General features: G+C 35.4%; 1 protein-coding gene across 1 annotated transcript in view; it reads left to right on the top strand.

Annotated features, from left to right (window-relative positions):
• The window catches only part of ENTREP2 (endosomal transmembrane epsin interactor 2), an 88,926-nt gene that overhangs the window by 47,677 nt on the left and 21,738 nt on the right, over window positions 1–19,511 (top strand). The window contains exon 4 of the mRNA XM_085303315.1: window positions 10,726–10,833. Coding sequence (XP_085159441.1) covers window positions 10,726–10,833 — 108 coding nt within the window. The remainder of the gene's footprint in view (window positions 1–10,725; window positions 10,834–19,511) is intronic.

The following is a 19,511-nucleotide window of genomic DNA, read 5'->3' as shown; positions in this document are numbered from 1 at the left end:
GTCAGGAAATGAGTCCTGTGAAATGAATTCCTTTCTACTGTTTTAGTAAATTGAACTTGCTAATCATGAGCACCAGAACAATTGCTGGGAAGAGTGGGGGGCACCCGGGCAGGGAGATCTCACTTTCCAATGATAGGGAGCTGTTGCCAGCTCTGCCCAAACCTTAACTGTAACCTTGACCGTGCTGTGTAGTTCCAGCTATGTATTCCCACTTCTTGCATGTGATGACACCAATAGCGTGGATCAGTTCACTAGTCTGACTAAAAGTTAATCTATGTTTTTCTTTAGCTGTGCGTCCTCCCTTTCAGCAACAAAATTCACTCCTAGTTTGAATTCAGCTGCTGTGAAGCCAGGCTCTGTGTTTAGGTACTTTGTATGCTGAACCCCATGTGTCATATAAACATGTAAATCAACTTCAGTACTTCAAATAAATGTGTATGGGAGGTTAATGTAAGGTTACACCTCACTGTTTACTCTTGACTAGTGACTGCTACATCCAATTTTATGAGTGTGAATGGTGATTAAGGAGGTTTTGTGTTTATAACTAAAGATGTAACTTGAAAACAGCATAAGAGTTTTACAAGTGTAGTGGAGTATGTTGTGATTCAAGGAAATTTGTACCAGGACATTCCTTTTAATATTTRATTATATTTGAAAAATATCTTTTATGGGAAGGAATATTACAAATCCCTTGTCCCTTGCTGCTTAAACTTTACATATGCATACTTTCATCCTATAGAGGGATAACATTTTTCTCTATATTGTAAAAACTGAAAGAAAAATCTGAAATTAAACATGATGCTACAGGAAAATACATTTTACATTATGTTATATGGAATGCTTTATCTTACAATTAATTGAACATTGCAGAACTTGATATTTTAAAATTTGAAAGTGCCTAATGTATGAAACCTCTTAGATATAATATAAAAGGGGTACTTAAGTAATAATAAATTATAATAATAAATAATATTTGTTTAAATATGTGAAAGACAGTCACTTGAGGTAAATGATTTACCAAAACCTGTGGATCTTTTATTAAGAAAAATAAATGTTATTGCATTGCTGACATGTCAATTTTGTTGTTTTCTTCTCTCTCAATGTCTTTCCTCCATATTTTTGTGCTTCTCTCTCCCTCATTGTTCCAGGCATCTTCATGTATTACACTCTTTTTCTCCACCTTTTATTTTTGCTGCTTTCTTTCTCTTGCCTTTTTAACTACTTAACTTACCCAGATTATTCCATCGAATGGAATAACATTTTGCATAAGAATGTTAGGCACGGGACTCAGAGTGCCAATAATAGTGGGTCATGTAGATATTTGTATAAATTGGAGACTTCAGCTCCGGATGTSGCCTCACCAGGGCTGAGTAGAGGGGCAGGATCACCTCCCTYRGCCTGCTGGCAATGCTTTTCCTCATGCCCCCCAAGATACCATTGAGCTCCTTGGCTGTAGGGACACATTGCTGGTTGCTGGTTAACTTGTTGTCCACGAACTTTCTGTGAAAGATTTAACTCAGATTTATTTTACTCTTAACTTCAGTCTAAACAAGAGAGGAGTAATTCTGGTGCACCAAGTAGAAGTTTATGGCTAGAGATGCACCAAGGCTTGTGGATTACTAAGGGATCTGCAAAATAGGACAAGAGCATAACCTTGTTGTTGGTAGGCTTAAATTAATTACAAAGAGCTGGGGTGCCAGTGGAAATGTTTGTATGGGTTCATAAATTAACAAGGATTTTTAAACAGTGTATTATGCAAAACAACTGGTGGATTTAGCTGAGGTGTTATCAGTAACTTCAGTATTTTAATTTTCTGACTCTCAGTTGTCTTGTTATACAAGTTGGCTTTTCTTCAGGTAAAACCGGGAAAAATGCAGGAGGGTAAGTGTTTTTCATTCATACATGCATATATATGTGTATATGCATACATATATATATATATATGTATGTTTATGTGTATATGAAATATATGCATATACACATGTATGTGTATATTACACACCTCTAATTATAAAACCTTATCATCTCTGGATTACATTGCTTATTATGGCTGGGGCAATACCCTTAGTGTTTCAGGGTGATACAGCTACAAATTAAATGCCTTTTTTGTTATGCGGCATTATCTCTGCATGAGCATAAAATGCTGACATATTACTCTGCACTGAATGCCTGTTGGTTTGTGGGTGTAACTTTAAGGAACTGAATTTTCATGTGACACGTATTAGTTGAGATCAACCTGTTGATTATTCATTGGTGAAATGATATATATATAATTTCAAATTGGAGATGAGAACAAGCTGAAACTAGAGCAAGCTTTCAGTATTAGAATTGACTTTTCCAGAGCCTTTGACTTTGGAAATTATTTCTTTCTTAATTCAAAATGCGTTGAATTTGTTAAAGCCATGCATGCAACAAAACTTATATTTTTGAGCTTGTGTTTTGAGAGGATGAAGTTAGGTTTCTGTGAGATTGAATTGTTCTGTAATGGATTTTTACTGCCTTATATTTGCATGAAAGAGGAGTATGTTATGCTGCTTTGGTTTAGTAATGATCCAGCATGGTATTTTTAATTACAACTTACACAGCCCAGAATATCTGCAGTCATATATGCTAATTTATGACTTTAATATTTAAATAATTGCTTCCTGTTTTGCTTAAGTGTATCTGTGGAATGTTCTGTGGTGATAAAGACTAGAGGGAAAACTGTTTGTCCCAGTCTAATTACAGCATAAATATTTGTTTTAGCACTGCTATAAGCTACCATGAAAACAACAAAGCCTTTTTTTTACATTAGTGAGCCTATTTGTTGGTTTGTGAGTCGGTCATCATTATTAGATCCTTATGTAAGTAAGGGTTCTTGCAGTTTGCTGTGTGATTCTTTCCTTTCTCCTCCTTTAATTCAAATTTATTGTTACAGAGTTCCTTGATGGCTGGACCTAATCATAAATTTAATATTTTTCTAGTCAGAACAACATGCTTTCACTTGCAGAACAGAGAAGGATGACCCCTAACATGTTCTTTAAAGTTATGAGAACAGGCTGCTTCTCTTTCACTCTCCTTTGATTCCCTATATGACCAAATACAAAATACTTAATTTTGCTGAACTGAAGCAAAATGACTGAAAGGACTTTTTAATCCATTTAAAATTGGATATACTTCAGTGAGGAACAAATGACTTCCTCGAAGGTAAGATACTTTAAATGCTGGAGTTGTTTCATTTTCATTTAACAGGAAACTGAAAATATTATCTGTGCTGAAAGTTTATTTACCATAATAGATCCTATCAAAAATTCAGTGTGGGCTTTGGAGACTGAATAGTTGAGCTAGAAGTTTTCAAAAGTTCAAAGCAATAGTTATTCGACAAGACATATTACAATTCTGCTCATAGTTTTTCTTTCTCATGAACGCAAAGAGTGAATACCATTATGAGCTTCTGTCACAGTTGAAAAGCTGCTGCTTTGAATGACTGAAATCTATATATTGCATATTTGTTCAATTATTTTATGGAAATTAATCTTAGTCTTTGAAGAATCCCTAATATGTCACCAATTCTAAGCTTAACATAGATATCTGAGATATGCAAAATTACATCCAAGCAATGAAGACCTTTTTGAGCATTCTTTCCTTAGGAACTAGCTGTGCTTTGTTTTGTTAAATAAATACCAATTAAATAATTCTTCAGACTCATGTTAAATAGTATACAGTATTACACTTCCATACCATAAATCTATTTGATAAAGCATTAACTCTTTTTCCATTTACAGTTTAAAGTATATTTGAAACCCATACGGTTCAGAATTGATTCTTTGTGTTTGTGAAGGCTGTCTTCCTAGTCTTATGACAGCTAGCTTGTCTACTGTTTCTCAGACATATCCAGTTACAGCAACTGAAGTTATAATTTGAGTTAAGAAGATTGTTGTCCTTGAGTTTATGAATAAAAGAAGTACATGGAGAGTCATTTCATGGGTGAAAAAGCTTTACTACTCATTATGTCTTTTCAGGTTATAGTGGTATAAGCAGTGAAACACAGTAATGAAACCAATCAAGGAGAAAATAAATCATCTTCACAGAATTGCAAAAGTGAGACTGGTTTTAGCTATTGATCAGTGTGGATGTTTAGATCCATCTGTTGAGGGCTACTGATTACAGAATGTTCTTTTTACACATTGGCAAGCTTATTTAACTCCTTTGGTTGTGTATTGACTGAACTCTCAAAAGGTCAAGGAACTTAGGATCCTGCAAGACCCTGAATCTTTTATTTCCACAAGAAACCATTCTATTGAGCAATCAAAATGGGAGTGTTTTGTAGAGTTCAATACAGAATTGGCCATTCAGTAGTATTGTACAGGTTAGAACTATTAAGAAGTGAATATTGTTTTCCCTATCTTATGTTTTGGCAATATGAACATAAATAACTCGTTTCACCAAAGCTAAAATTATTTTAAATGTTGTAAACAAACAAAGAAATAATCAAGGACAAAAAGCATTGATCTGTACTTTTTTTTCTTCCAGAACAAAGTAATCTTGGATACATTTAAATGCAATTTTTCAATTCTGTGCAAGCAGCACAGTTGGATAGCTTTCCATATAATATTTGAAAGAAAGAATAAGTATTTTATAGTGGAAGTGATTCATTTGTGTGGCATGTTTGTGTTCTGAATGTTAAATTCCCTAGTTTGATATTCATGCATACTTTCTGCTTTATGACTTGGTGCACTATGCATTTAATGAATKAATTGTGTCTGGACAACGTAGAACGCTCCCATTCAAAAGGCAAGTGTGTCTTACTGCATTTTTATAGCTATGAGTTCAAAGGTATTAGATACATGGAAGGAATATGCTTTTCAGGAATTCACCCTACTGCGCAATTGCTAATGTGAGCTGCTTTCACTCAAGTAGTGTTTCTCTTCCCAACCTATAATTGTACTGACTTTTTGCTGCTAATGTTGAATGCGTATGTTCCTGCATGTACTATAGCCTGACTGCAGCTGCGATTGACTCATATGAGCTGCCTACAGCTGTTTCTGAATGCAAGCAGTCGTTAGCAGGGAGAAGTTTGGTTATAACTTTGTTTTCTAAGATAAAGGAGCTCTATGGCTATGATACAAAATTAGAGCAAATTAGGATCATTGGAGTTTTGCAGTGTATTTGATAAGATAGAAATTTACATTTGAGGGGCAAAATTTCAGAAGGGTGCTGTGAACGTTTTTTGGTCATCCTGTTCTGTTACCTCTCCCATCACTATAACATGGGGCTTGTGCCATTGCCATTTTTTGTTTTGGGTTCTCATGCCAGAGATTTCGTTTGTTTTCTGTCAGGTGATTGCATGGGCTAACAACTCTTCTAAATTGCTTTGTTAAATCATTGTTTTTACAGCTGAGTTATCAGAGTGATAAATCAATCATCATTTTCCCCCCTATTCCAGTTTAATATCATCTGACTGCTTAACTACCCAGCAGTTTGATAGAGAACAAACAGAATGAGCTTTTAGGACAAATTGTTTTTCAGTGTGCTACTGCACACTGTTTTTCACACAATGTTCTCAGTAAAGTATATCTTAAAATGGTATTTTTTGAATATAACATATACAAAAATATTTGAATTAAAAGTTCAGGTTTAAAAACTGCTTAGCTTTTATAATATAGCTCCTGTTTTTAAGTGTCTTTCAGGCTTTTAGGTACAGTCTCAGATTTAGAGAAATTGTATTTTTATGTAGTCACTTTTCTGAAAAGTAGTACACTTGAAAATGTAGGTTGTATATTCCTAGGACTCTGCAGCAAGCAGACATGGCTGGCTTACTGAAGTGCAGAGTATAGTATGGTTTAGTTTTAGTAATTTACGTTAATTATTGATAACCTTTCTTCCAAGAGAAATTATGAATTTTAAGAATTAAAATTGAGAGACAACTGCTTTTGCCAGTGATTCTTTCCTGACCTTCAACCTGTTGTCAGTCAAAAAAACTTGACTTTTACTCCTCTAAGCAGCTACTTGCAAGCTGGTGATGTACAGGGGTATGGCCCAAATGTAAATGTGTGGAAATGGAGTTTCAAGGGTTGAATGTACCTGAAAGTAGCAGAAGTGAAGAGGAAGGGTCAGCAAGCTAAGGCACTAAAGTTTCATGGCTGTTTTTTTTTTGTTGTCTGAGCTTAGGGATGTAAGAGTGCTCTGAGGATCCCTTGGCTTTTTGAGAGTACGGCTGGGGAAGGGATGGGGATGGCAGTACTCACTTTTCATGGGTTTCAGTGACAAGCAGGATTTGCATATAGAAGCCTGTGAAATGAGTAAAGTACCTATATGTTTTCTGTGAGAAAGGAAGTTTATTTAGGAACTTTCTATGCTTTGTCAGACTTGAGCTCCATTCTGGAGGGGAGCTTGTCAGTGAGGGGCCTGTTCCTTTCTGCTGCTTCCCTAGCACTGCCCAGAGCTGCTACAGCTGCAGCAGCATGTAATCAAACCTCCTTCTAGGAGAGCAGTGTCTTAGCAAGCCAGATTAAGAACACTAGCTCATGCTGTCAAACATGGTTAATTTGGAAGACCTGTGTCTGTTGATACGCATAAAATGTGTGGTTTTATGGGAGACAGAAAACTGGAGCAGGGAGGAGGAGAAGTAAAACATGGTGCTGGTGATGCTTGTAATTTCTGAAGGCTGTAACATTGCAGGGTCATCAAGTGACATAGTGAAGGATTCCTTTTAGGCAGAAGGTAGTCATGAGTACTTTTATCCAGTCATGTGGTGACAGAATGGCCCTTCAGACATCCCTGGAGCATAGTGACTAAGTTTAGTAAGTGGCAGGTACAGGATGTTTGGGTTATTGAAATGGACAAAGGGCAGGGAAGGGAGGTGCGCGATGCCTTGAAGCCGTACAATGTTAGAAAGGAAAGTCAGGGTATCTTGAACGAAGACTAGCTTGTATTATAAATAAGACTGTGAAAGAGCATGTGCTTATACTGATTTCTTTATTGACGCTCAGATATCTCCCATCAGTGCTGATGCAGTAAGGTACGTGAATGTTCCCTGGATTCTGGTGCTTCCTGAGCACTGTGTCTAGTTCTGCCGTTGTTTGAAGCTCTGATGAACCCTGGCTCTGCCTGATTCACCTTGTTGAATCAGGCTAATATTGCATTCTTAGCTGTTACAAATTTAAAAAGAAATTTTGAAATTCATAAGTGAAAAACTTTCTATGAAACAAAACAAAATTCTGTGATATATAAACAAATCTATGAAATAAATAAAATTAAAATTGAATCTGTAAATCATCTGTTCACCACTCCACTGTTGTAGGATCTGCACCATACTGCTCTAGCTGGCAGACACTTGTGTTTGTAGGTGAATGCTAGCCAGTAACCCTGGAGTTTCATAACTGATGGTTAACATCAGGAGAGCCCTACATGTCTTACAGTGCAGCTGATACAAGTCAGCAAGTCCAGTGCAGCTCTCTAGAAGACGTCACTTCTAATTCTTTTGAAAGACTTGTCTCAGCTCTTTATCCTCTGATGTAAATTTATTTACATGTAATGGGCCGTATAGAAGAAAGTTTACAATCAGGAGGGCATCTATTTTCCTGTAGCTAGTATGTTGTGTGGTTGTGAGGATGTGCTCTGGTATCTTATCTCTCCAGTATCTTATCTATCTTGGAATACAAAAAGAAAAAAATTAGTTGTTTTCCTTCTTCTATCCATGCAATAAGTAGTAGTTTGGGTTTATTCCTTATTCTCTATAAATGAGTGTGAACGCAGTGTAACTGATTCCTACCATTCTATAGTTGCTGCTTGATATTTCAGCAGAGCTTTTACCAACCAGCAATATACGACTATTTTGTAGTTTAAAGTACCTAAAAACATTTAGCCATCCATTACTTTTCTATAGAAAGATTTTTTTTAATGCCAGTTTACCTAGACTAAGCTCTACTTCAGTATTAATATGTTTGGTATATACTGCCTGAAGCAGCAAGGTATGCTACATGTTGAACAAATATGGTATTGGAAGAAAATTCAGTCATCACGGCAGGACTTGTAGACAGGTGTATAGCTTGTAAAGCACAAGGAGCAATCCTTATGCTGTAATCAGCATTGGCGAGGCCTCATTTGTGGCCAGTTTAGGAATCTGCATTTCAGGAAGAATGTAGACCAACATGAGATTAGCCAAATGAAAGGAATGCAAATAATTAGACACCTGAAAAATTGATCTCAGTGAAGGATTGAAAGATATGTCTTTCAGTAAACAAGAAAAGACTCGAAGAAACCATGATAATAGAATATGAATGTGTAAAAGTTAATAGCCTGTTCTCAAATTCTGTGGAAGCAAAGCAAAGGTTTTCAGCTGTGGAATGGACAAACAGAAAACTTTCTAATGGTAAAGATAATTAAATATGGAAATAGATGGCGTAGTGAAGCTGTCGATCTGTAACAACAAAGTAGAGAAACATCTGTCATGAGTGACAGAGCCGTAATTAAGTCTGTGCTGAGACATAGGAGTGGTGTGAAGATCTTAAGGACCCTTCAAGTCCTAGTTTTTGACTTAGATGTTGAGTTTATTGTTTAGTAAAGTGATATCAAGTTATATTGGGATTAGCTAAACTTTTGGTTCTAAATGGACTGTGGAGTTCAGCTGTGAGGGGAATTTTTTCAAATATTTTCAAAATTATTTTTCCTTTTTTATAGTTATTACTGCTTAGAGTCACAAGCCTGGATTTTCAAAGACAATATTTTTTTTTCCATCCTATCGATACGGTTTGTATTTCTTTGCTATTAATGTGTGTGACTGGAAACAGTTGAAGCCATTAAACATTTATGAACAGCCAGCAGTAATATCTACGTGATGGCAGTTACACTGCTGGCATGTCGTGAAATTGTTGCATGCACCTGGTCACATCCTACTACTGTTTATGCTTGCAAGAATCTGGAATCAGTTATGTGATTAACAATTTCTTTTTGGTCTGGTCTATGCAGAATCAATAAGTGAAGTAAGTACTTTAAAAATGAAGCCACCAGTAAATTTGTAGACATGACAAGAATACCTGTCTTGTWGCTGTCTTTTCTCTGTGTAAGCTCTTCTTCACATTAAGTTTAATTCCAAAAAGCTTTGAAGTGAAGGAGGTGCAAAATTCTTGGCCAAAAAGCTTTGTTCTTCCTAAAAAGAAAATATTATTTGTTCTGTTGGCATCAGGTAGCTTACTACTGAGAAATTGTCTTACTTAACCCCTAGACCTTGTGTCCATCTCTGTGTTCTTCACCAAGGTTTACATATGAAAAGCAGAACACCCAGAATCATGGCCTCTTTTTGTAACTCTGTTCACTAATTGCATCTCTGCAGATTTGCTTGCCTGTTTACCTCCAGTTGAATGCTTTATATGTGTCTATATGGCCTTGTATTTGAATGAGCCCTCTGTAGCACCTTCTATATGTCAGGAAGAGATTGACTTTTCCAGTCTTTCTGCTGTGGATGCTGTTAGTTCCCTGACTGAGTTGCTGGTCAGGAATTCAGAAAACTACTGAGCAGAGCTGCAAGACCAAATCTAGCTCAGTGTAGCCTATTAAATGGCTAGAAATTGATGTATTAACTGTCTGCTTCCCATGGCAGGCGTTTCCATCTTCAAAGAAAGTTCACTTGCATATTTAATAAAAATGAAAGCAGTAAATCTGCTCCTTTTTTTCTACTCTTTCCTCAGTATTGATGGGGGGAAAAAAGTAAGTAATGCGTTGATTTTGTAGCTTGGAAGTTATTTTATAAACTGGAAGCAACTGAAATGCCGTACTCTCTCAAACTTAGATCCTACAGAATGCTCTTTATGTAGCACATTGCTCACATTATATTAACAATTCTGATTTTTTTAATCTATTCTCTGTGAACTACTATTACCCAAACACATTTACTGGTCATTCAGCATTCAAGAAGTATGACTAAACCTGAGCAATGTAATTGTTGCAAGTACAACAGCTATGTAATTACTGTGGAAGGACTGTGGTAGCTTTGAAAGTAGTAGCCAGTATGCTAGATCACTTTTACCTTTCTCTAGCTGTAGAGAAAGTAAATAAAAAACCTGGTGATTGCAAGAACTGGAAAATTTTTTAAATTATACCTTTACTGTAAAAATACTTCAATTTTAATTCAAAGATTCCTTTTGCTTTATTCTTACTTTGTAAAAAGAGCTACTTATTGTTGCTGTTTTAAATGCATTAAAACAAAAATAAAACCCTGGCAGTATGCACTTGCTTTGTCAGTAACGTTAAAACACACAGATGCAGTCCCTACTTTTCTGCCGTATCTAAAAACACGTGTTTCTTTTCAGTCTATTTCAGATGCAGTTCTCAATTTCACACCAGATTTTCCACTGAATTTTTTAAACATAAATAATATCTTTTTAATGAGAAGTCTTTTTCATATTATCTTTCTAGTGATAGCTATGGCTTGGAGTCTGTATTGTGAAAGCAGCACTTTGTACTTTACCAGGGAAGTGGAGGACTTGAAATACTAACGTATCGGAGGAAATGTCTAATACCAAATGAATTGCTCATAAGATGGGGAAGGGAAGATGTTTGTTTCTGTAATTGTTCCTTTGATGATTGGTTTAAGTATTACATGTTGAATGAATTCCACACAGCTAATTAAGATCGTATTAAATTAAGAATGACTGACAATGTTTATTATCAAATCTACTCAAAATATTTGCTGTCGTCTATGTCCCTGAGATAAGAGGTGACGTTCTGCTGCCTGTCTTTCCACAGGACCTGTTGTTTAGTGTGTGCGCTCTCAATATCATCTCCACCATTGTCTGTGCATTGGCAACAGCAATGTGCTGCATGCAGATGGTTTCTTCTGATCTTCTGCAAATGGTGAGTATGTTTTAGTGACAACACCTGGCATTGTCCAATATAACACATTTTCCTAATTTATGTATATGCATTTGTATCTACTTGTTGCTTTTACACTTATGCTTACTTGTGTGTCTGTGCGTTTGTGAAAATGTTTGTGTACAAGGATGTGTTTTATCTGTTTGTATAAATATATGTATATGGTATGAATCCCTTTGTTTAAAGGGTTAACATAGAGAGCTGTAATCAGGATTTTTTAACCAGGATAAAGTTAGTTTTATTACCAAAGTTATTACCAAGCTTCAATTCATATATGCACATTAACTTTTCTGTCATTGAATGTTTATCATCTGTAGTTACTATACTATCTAATGTAATTACAGTAGGTGAAATTTTTCATTGTTTGGTAGTATGAAGAAGTACAGCTTTAAAACTGAAGCTTTTCACAACACTGTGTTAATAACCATGTTTTCATAAGTATAAGAAGCATAAAAAATAGTAATTTAAAATCCTCTGTGTTTTGCAGGACAGGTAAACTGTTTCTCACCCAGCATTATCACTGGCAAATCTATCCTCTGTTAGTGTTAGTTATCCTCTATTCTGTGTGTTTAAAATCTATTTGTTACCATATTGTAGGTATTCTTCCTTTTGATAGCCTCCTCCCTCCGATATTAATTACAAGATGCCCAGTAACTGAAGAATTTGATCATGAAGTAATCTTTTCACCTTGTAGTGATGACAGGAAGAGGAACTGATCGTCACTGCAGAAAAGATCTGCCTGCTTAGTCTGACAATGGTGTCAGAGATCTAAGTGTATTCATATGTATTCAGGGAAGTTTAACTTGTGATGAATTTTATGGTATTTAACAGTGTATTTAAGAAAAAAAAACATATAGGTGACAATGAATCAAGACGGATATTAAAATGCTTCTGATAGGCATGCATAAGAAGCAGTAAGCTGAATAGGAAATAAAATAACTTCAGGTCACGTAATTTTTCTCTGCCACTACTTCTTTTTTTTTTCACTCCGTTCCTCAAGTTCTTTCTTGAGGCTGCACTGACTTAGACCAGCTGAACTCTGACCTGAAGATTTCTTTTTCTTCCACTATTCTCAGTATTGTCCCATGATCTTCAGTTCCCTTTTGCTTTCATATGCTCAAAGATCTGATTTACTTCCCTTTTTTTACTTTCTTATAAATCCTTAATCTGTGTGTGTTCTTTTTGCTTTCCGCTGAAGTACTTCATCTCTTAGCAGAATTGTACCATGCTGTGAGTTTAGCATAACAGTTTCAAGAGATACCAACCTTTGTAGAGGAAAATGTTTCAATTATTATGTTGATTCTTTTACTGTGTTCTTACTGTATTCCAAAACTACCTATACTCTCCTCTAGGAAGAGCAGCCATAAAAATATGATTCCTAGTAAACATCATCATCATACAATAGAGATTTTCCTAAGACATCATGAGATTAAACAACTTTTTAGCTTGCTGTCATTACTTTTGTGACTTGCATGCTCTGTTAGTGTTCTTGTCTCAAAAACAACCAGTTAGAATAGTGATTTTTTACAAATTACACAATCCTGAAATCATTTCCCGTTCTCTTATGGCGGGATGCTATTCTGTATGCTGTATGTATTCAGGTATTTTATTGCCTAGCAACACTGAACTAGGACATAATATAGTCATAAGAAAATCTACAGTTGTTTTATGAGTATCTGCTTCCCTGTATAACTTCTGCATAGAGTGATTCATGCATGCAAGCTGACAGTATGTTGTTGGAAACTGCTTCCTTGTAACGTACTGGTCTTGTACTAGAAATGGCCTGAAAAATATAAATACAAACTGACCAGTGTTAAGCATAGATTAAATTTTCCAACTAATTTCAAGGGTTTGGGGTTAAAAATAATTTCACCAAACAAATTTTTGTTTTCAAGTTTTAAGGAAAAAAAATACTAGTTCTTGTATTATTCAAGAAGTTCCCTCCTGGGCCCAAGTTTGAAATGCACCAGATTTTGAATGACAGTAAGCAGTCTTGCAATCTATACCCAGAGGCATCAGAAAAAAGGGAATTCACCTCTGCCAAGTCACCACAAAAATAAAGATTTGTTTTTCTGCACATGAGTAGTTTTCAGTTTTTAGACATATGATGGTTCTGAAAGAAAATAACATGCTAGAATTGAGGAGATTGTGTTATAGTTCAGTTTTCTTCAGTCTCTACTTTTGTACTGGCAAGAATAGAAATCTTGAGATTGTTTTCAGAAACCATGTTGAAATTTGCTGTACACCAGAAACCAAAATAAACCTTTAAATGCTTACTAGTAACCATTAAAAAAAATATATTTATTTTAACATCTACCCTTACCTTTTTAGTGTATTTTATGGAATTTACCTGCATGAATAAAACTTTGCTGAATTTTTCACAAGTATTATTATATGCTAGTTAGATATTGGGAATGATTTAGGTTCTAAACTTTGACTTGAACTATTGGAATCTGAATTCTGATGGTAAGATATTATCCTGCAGTAAAGAAACTGAAAACAGGAAGGGATAAGAAAGATAAGAAAATGTGAAGTCTTTTGTTTTTTACATTTTTTTCGTTTCTGGAATATTTCAGATGTAACATGTGGCACAAGACTAAATTAACCACTCTGGGCTTTGAGTTTTTCAGACTGGGCATGAAAAAATATTTTCCTAGGTTGCTCCTCCTTTGATTTCACTAATTTGGAAAGTGCTGTAAAATTTTTTTTTTCCCCCTCATTTCACCCTTTCTCTCATTAATTATATACAGTTACTGCAGGAAAAAAAATCTACCGTATTTTTCGTATTTTCCCAATTGTATTAAAACTTCAAGAGTAAATGAGACCATAATTATAGATTGAAATTGCTTTTTTATTTTCTTTTTAAAAAAATATTTTACCATTTTGCACAGTTTAAGATGGCACTCTGGCATTGCATTACAGAGCTTCCCAGAACTGTTCTTTACATGTAAACACCTCTCCAGCAGATAAATGTGAATCAAAGCAGATTATATAAAGATTCTGTAATGTGAGGAAACATCCCTTAATAACCAAGCTGTCACTTCCCTCTTTCTTCAGTTGTTGCTTGGGGCAGATTTCAGTTTGCATCTTGTCTAATGAATGCTACTGCATTAATTCACACTGTTCTCTTCAAAAGTTAGCAACGTGATTTAAACAAATAAATAGTGACTGTGCTCAGTGCAGCCAAGCTAAACCATGAAGTACATCTATTCCATTCATCCTTCCCCTCCAAAGATGTTTATACAGTACTTGTTGTAGAAGGAATGGCTCAGATTTCTGTCAGTCTATTCTGATTTTATCACCATCACTGTTATTAACAGTTCATCATGTTACATGATATCTAAAMCAGTCTGTTATTTTGTAAAGGAAATAAGGTAATGATGACACATGCAAGCTGTAACATTTAAATACTGTTTTCATCAGCCATAATGATAATTCAGTGTGTCATTAACTAACTTAACAGGCAGCATGCAGTACTGAAATTAATGCAACAATATTTAACTAATCTTTTGCATACTGTTGAATTTAAGTTATGCAGTGAAGTCATGCTACATGATCTATGAACTTACACTTGTTGATCAGAGGCAAAAGTCCCGCTAATTTGTGTGTGTAGAAGAAGCTGCTTTTTAAACAGAGAAATTGCTTTTACATACGTGTGTACAAATCCTTTGTATATACAAATCCTTTGTATTTTTCTGCAGAATGAGTTTTCTTTTTGTATTGGTATGTTTTATTCACTAATAGGTGAAATTTTTGGCAGCCCAAACTGTGATATGTTTGTACAGAAAACTTGATGTGCTGCGAATATTCAGTCTATATAGATTTCAGAACACACACAGATAGGCTCTCTTTGTGAGCACCATGTAAGTGCATATTCTTTTACATGAAGCTCAATGCTTCTTTGTGACTTTTATCTTTTTAAGAAGACTAGTCACTTGGAAATTTTTTTTAATTGTGTTTTTTCTCCTTGGTAAGTCTTTTTTCTACATTGATGGCTAAAAATGAGACAATCTCTTGCTGTTTTGATATACTGTTGTTCCAAAACAGGAGAGAGACCACACAGATTCAGTGATGGCTGTGGTGAGATAAAAGTCAGATTTTTGCTGCCTATGCTGCACTTGTCCTGATTGTTTGAAACTACACAATGCTGGTGGCAATGCCAGTGTCACATCTGACATATTTAACTAACATACATATTGCTTTCTAAATGTCTTTCCTTAAATAAGCTTTGCTTACCATCTTTCACACAGGGCACTTAGGCACTACTAACTATTTTTTCTGGATCCTCATATACAGCTGTAGGCAGAGCAATTCCTAAATACATGTTGTTTGTGCTATTTTTTAGAAACATTTATTAAGTGTAATGATGTAGACTATAAATTACTTTATCGTTTCCTTTCATAACATATTTATTAAAGTCTCTTACACATGAAGAAAAAAATGCATATCAAAGTAAAAAATCAGGAAAAAATTAAAACATTCTTTTATCTGTTCTATATCTAAAATGAGATTAATTCAGAAGGTACTGAACTTATATTTTGCTATATAAAAATAATAGTTTTGTTACTCTAAAGAAGAATTCCATTTAAGATGTTTCTCCATTTATCTAGTATCGCTATTATGTCAGTCAGACACCTCAGATAAAGTGCCTGAGTATGCAGGCAATAGTTTGGTTGTTTTTCTATCCCCCTATTCCCGTGTATGATGTTGAAATAACCTTTTTTTGGTCATATTGAAATAAATTTATTTTTTTCCCCAAAAATTCTGGGAGACATTTCAGATTAAATGAGAATCGACCATAAGTCATTAAATAATTTTTAATATTTAACATAATTATATCAAACCATAAATATTACTGTTTTGGGCACAGATCTCACTAGAGGTAGTGTGTAGCCCGGATGGCAGCCCATTAGAAGCACCATGCGTTTTTCTCCCACCTCAAATAAAAAAGTACAGTTAGAAACCTTTGGCATAGGTAAACTTACGACATTTCTAGAAAATGTACTGTTCTCCATTTTGCATTTTAGTGGTAGAATAAGAATATATAATATTTAAGAATATTTAAAATACCAACTATTTTAAGAAAGATGTAGAGTCACAGAACAGTTCCTATGAGTCTAGAAAGCTATTGGCTTGTGATAGAGCATCAGCAACTAGAAAAGATGGAGAGAAAATTTTGAATCAGTATTTGCTGTGTCCAAATATCTCCTATATTGCAATTTCTATTAAAGCTCAGGGAAAATTATAACAGTCAGCCCTATTCCTTCTGTTCTTGCAGACAATTAGATAGCATCTACATTTTCCTCCAGGAGATACTGATTCCACTCCTTTTTTTTTTTTAAAAAAAAAAAAAAAAGAGAGAGAGAGAGAAAAAGAAAATAACCTGTCCAAGAGGAGGACAGTTAATGAAAAGAGTAAGTACTATAGATCCAAGTGTATTACAAACAGCTTTTACATTAGATAAGATGCCAATATTTAATTATATGCAATTAAAATATTTTATATCCCATCCCCAAGAATTGACAGATATTTAAAAATGACATATAGAGATAATAATAATAAAGATAATGAAACCTGGAGTCTCCGAAAGGATTATTTCAAAGCTACAGAGTAAATTTATTAATGCAGTATGGAAGGCAAATGTAATTACATGCAGATATGAGAAAATACTTGAGATAAGAAGATTCCCTTAGAGCACTAGCCCTGTACTCACATATGGCAATTGCTGCTTTAGGTATGTCATAGCTGTTAAGCAGTGAATCCTGGCATGATTTCATTTACATACTGCTCAGCTATAGAGTRCATAGACTACAAGGTGTCTGTATTTGGTAGGAATGTCCTTTACCCAGAAATGCTGATCAAGTGTTCTTAGCCTCACAGATCCCAGCTAGGAGGACTTACCGCACTGCCTCACAGCAGGTAACTGTTTCTTTAGGGAAATATACTTACAGTCTTTATCTGCTGTTTCTTCAGTTTGTTAATTGATACTCCTTCAATAGTGTCTACTTGCACATACTCAGATAGTCAAAATGTAAATAATAAGTCTCAATCATTCCTATCACTTCAGTGACCAATTTTTGGAAGAACTCTGAGTGAAGAACTGGAAATTTAGTCTGACAATAAAAAAAGGAAAATGAGTTTTGGAGCCTTATTCCTATCTGTTTATTGGTGCTTATTTCATCTTGAAAAGCTAAAAATATTTCTTGCTGCAGGTACTAGGTTTACTGAGAAGGTCACTGGAGTCCCATCCTGCATGACTGCTTGCGTGGAGTTCTCAGTCRAACAGACCCTAAGCATAACTGCTTTTTCAGAAAATGTTTACCTCTTCTACTCTACTGGAAACGTCGTGCTTCTAATATCACAGTTTCTAGTTCTCTGCTTGCTGACACCTTGCTCCTGATGCCATACTAATGCCATGGCTTATTACCACAAACTTCTGTATTGAATTCAAGCCCAAGCAATAGGTACAGAAGTGCACCATTGTACAGCTTTCTTGTCTCGCCTGCAGCAACAAGATAAGATATTTTAGTCTTTCTTCATAAAAGCAAGCCAAGTTACAAGCAAAGCGGTCCTCAGTATGAAATAAAGATGAAGACTGTTCAGAGAGCGTACCTGTCAAAATTAGGCTTGTCCAGCTAAACATACTGATTATGCATGCAATGTGTACAGCACATTGTGCATCCAGTTAGCCTATCGTGTATCAGACATGTTCCATATACTAAGCTGAGGCCATTTTTAGTCCAATGACTGAAAAGGAAAAAAAGAAAAAAATGCACAGGGATAATAATTTGAATGCCAAATTTCAATCATGAGGTTGGCTGTTTCCTAAAACAGCAGCTTGATTTTAGGCTCCTAAATCTATATTCTGTTTTTAGTTTTCTGAAAACTCCCAGCATCCAGCAGATCCAGGTGGTCAGCATAAATATTGAGCGTTTGGGATTTCCAGAGCCATGGGATACCTACTTCTACCTAGTAAATATGTTCAAAATAGCTACTGATAACTTTAAGGTTACATAAAGTTTTTAACAGAGTTTGCTGAAATGGTGTAATTTTCTGTTTGTCCTTGTCTGCAACAATTTTCTCTCTGTTGCTTCGGCAGTCAGCAGTGGTTCAGTACCAAAAATATGGCTAGAAGAGCTTCTTTGTGGGTTGTTTCAGAGTGTGAGCTATAGATTTTGAAATTACGTTGAATGCAGCTTGTCATCATCTATACTTGTGACCCGACCATCCCCACTCTTAGTTTAGCAGTTCTTGTTGCTGTCTATTCTCATCACCGTCCACTCTTCTGAGCCTAATTATCTGGTGACAACCGTCTTGTTATACACAAAGGGTCTTGTGTGTGTGTGTTTCCCTGCGAAAGCATTTGTCACAGTTCCTCTGCATAGGCCAATTCTGTTGGCTGTTTGCATTTCCCTGTTGTGTTTTTTTTTCTGATGGTCTCCTCCAGAGACTGCAGTAAGTCTTTGTGCGGCCCTGGCCAGCCTGCGCCTTTCGAAGATAACTCTTCAAGTTTTTTAAATACGCTTTAGTGTTGGACAAATAAACTTTGTGTGCTAGTAGAAAACAGAATATAGGAAGTATAGAATAAGATACAATTTAATTCTCCTTTAATACCTGTCCCAATGTTTTTTTTCAAGGTTGCCTGTTCTTTGTGATAATCCCCTATATTTGATATTGCTTCATTTCTTGCTAGTTTACCTCTTACAGTATCTTTTAATTTAATTTCTGTGCTTTCCAGCAGGATGATATCACACAGGTAAACTTATTTATAAAAAAAACAAACCCCAAATACATGCATCTTTCATCTCCATTTTGCCACCCATGTTCAGCATTGGTCACATAGCATTCATTGCCATGCCTTGTGCTCAGAGTAAAGGTTCTTGAAAGGGATGCAAATGATTCCACTGTTAGACTGCGCTGGATCTAAATGTTAGGGTGTTTTTCTTCTTGCATCACAGTCTATTCTACCCCGAAAAACCCTTTCCCTACTATCACATCCCACAAAATGTATGCTGGTATTTCACCATAAAGGTGCTCTCTGTGTTAGTAGCTGTGTTAGGAGGAATGTTAGGCTATTGCATCTTATGTATTTCTGAGTGAAATGAGCTTCAAGGAACTTGAGAGATGGAGCTGCCTCTTCTCTGTCAGAAACCAGACCTAGATTCGTAGCAGAATATGGAAATAGGCTAGGGGACAGTAAAGCTGGTTGCAAAAGAAAATTGCTCAGTGACCAGACTGCAAAAATGAGCCAAATCATCAACTTTGTCAGGAAAATGAGTATATTCCCGAGTTTAATGGAAGCAAATAGGGTACAAATACATGGAGCTGAGTATATAAATAAATATTTGTTTTCATAATGTGTTAGATTTTTCTCCAGTTTTCAGGTTGAACTAATTCGACAGGCTCATGTTTAACTAACTGAATTTAAATTCTGAATGAGATTTTTTTGTTACTGATACAATATAGATATTTCATCTTTACCTTTAGTTGCTTCCTTTTTTCCCTAAAAGAGTCTTCAGAATGGGATGATAAAAAACTGATGATTTTATCATTTAGGACAGAAGTTTGGTATTTAACTGTTAATGTTCACGTATTGTTACAGTTTGGGGAACAGCTATTGGATGCTCAGATGAATTCAGACAGTGTAACCTCAGAAATGT

This window comes from Rhea americana, unplaced genomic scaffold, assembly GCF_003343005.1.
Source record: "Rhea americana isolate MKP2758 unplaced genomic scaffold, rheAme1 scaffold_2, whole genome shotgun sequence".
NCBI classification, from domain to species: Eukaryota; Metazoa; Chordata; class Aves; order Rheiformes; family Rheidae; genus Rhea; species Rhea americana.
The sequence above is the reverse complement of the archived record's forward strand: the minus strand, read 5'-3'. Positions and strand labels throughout refer to the sequence as shown.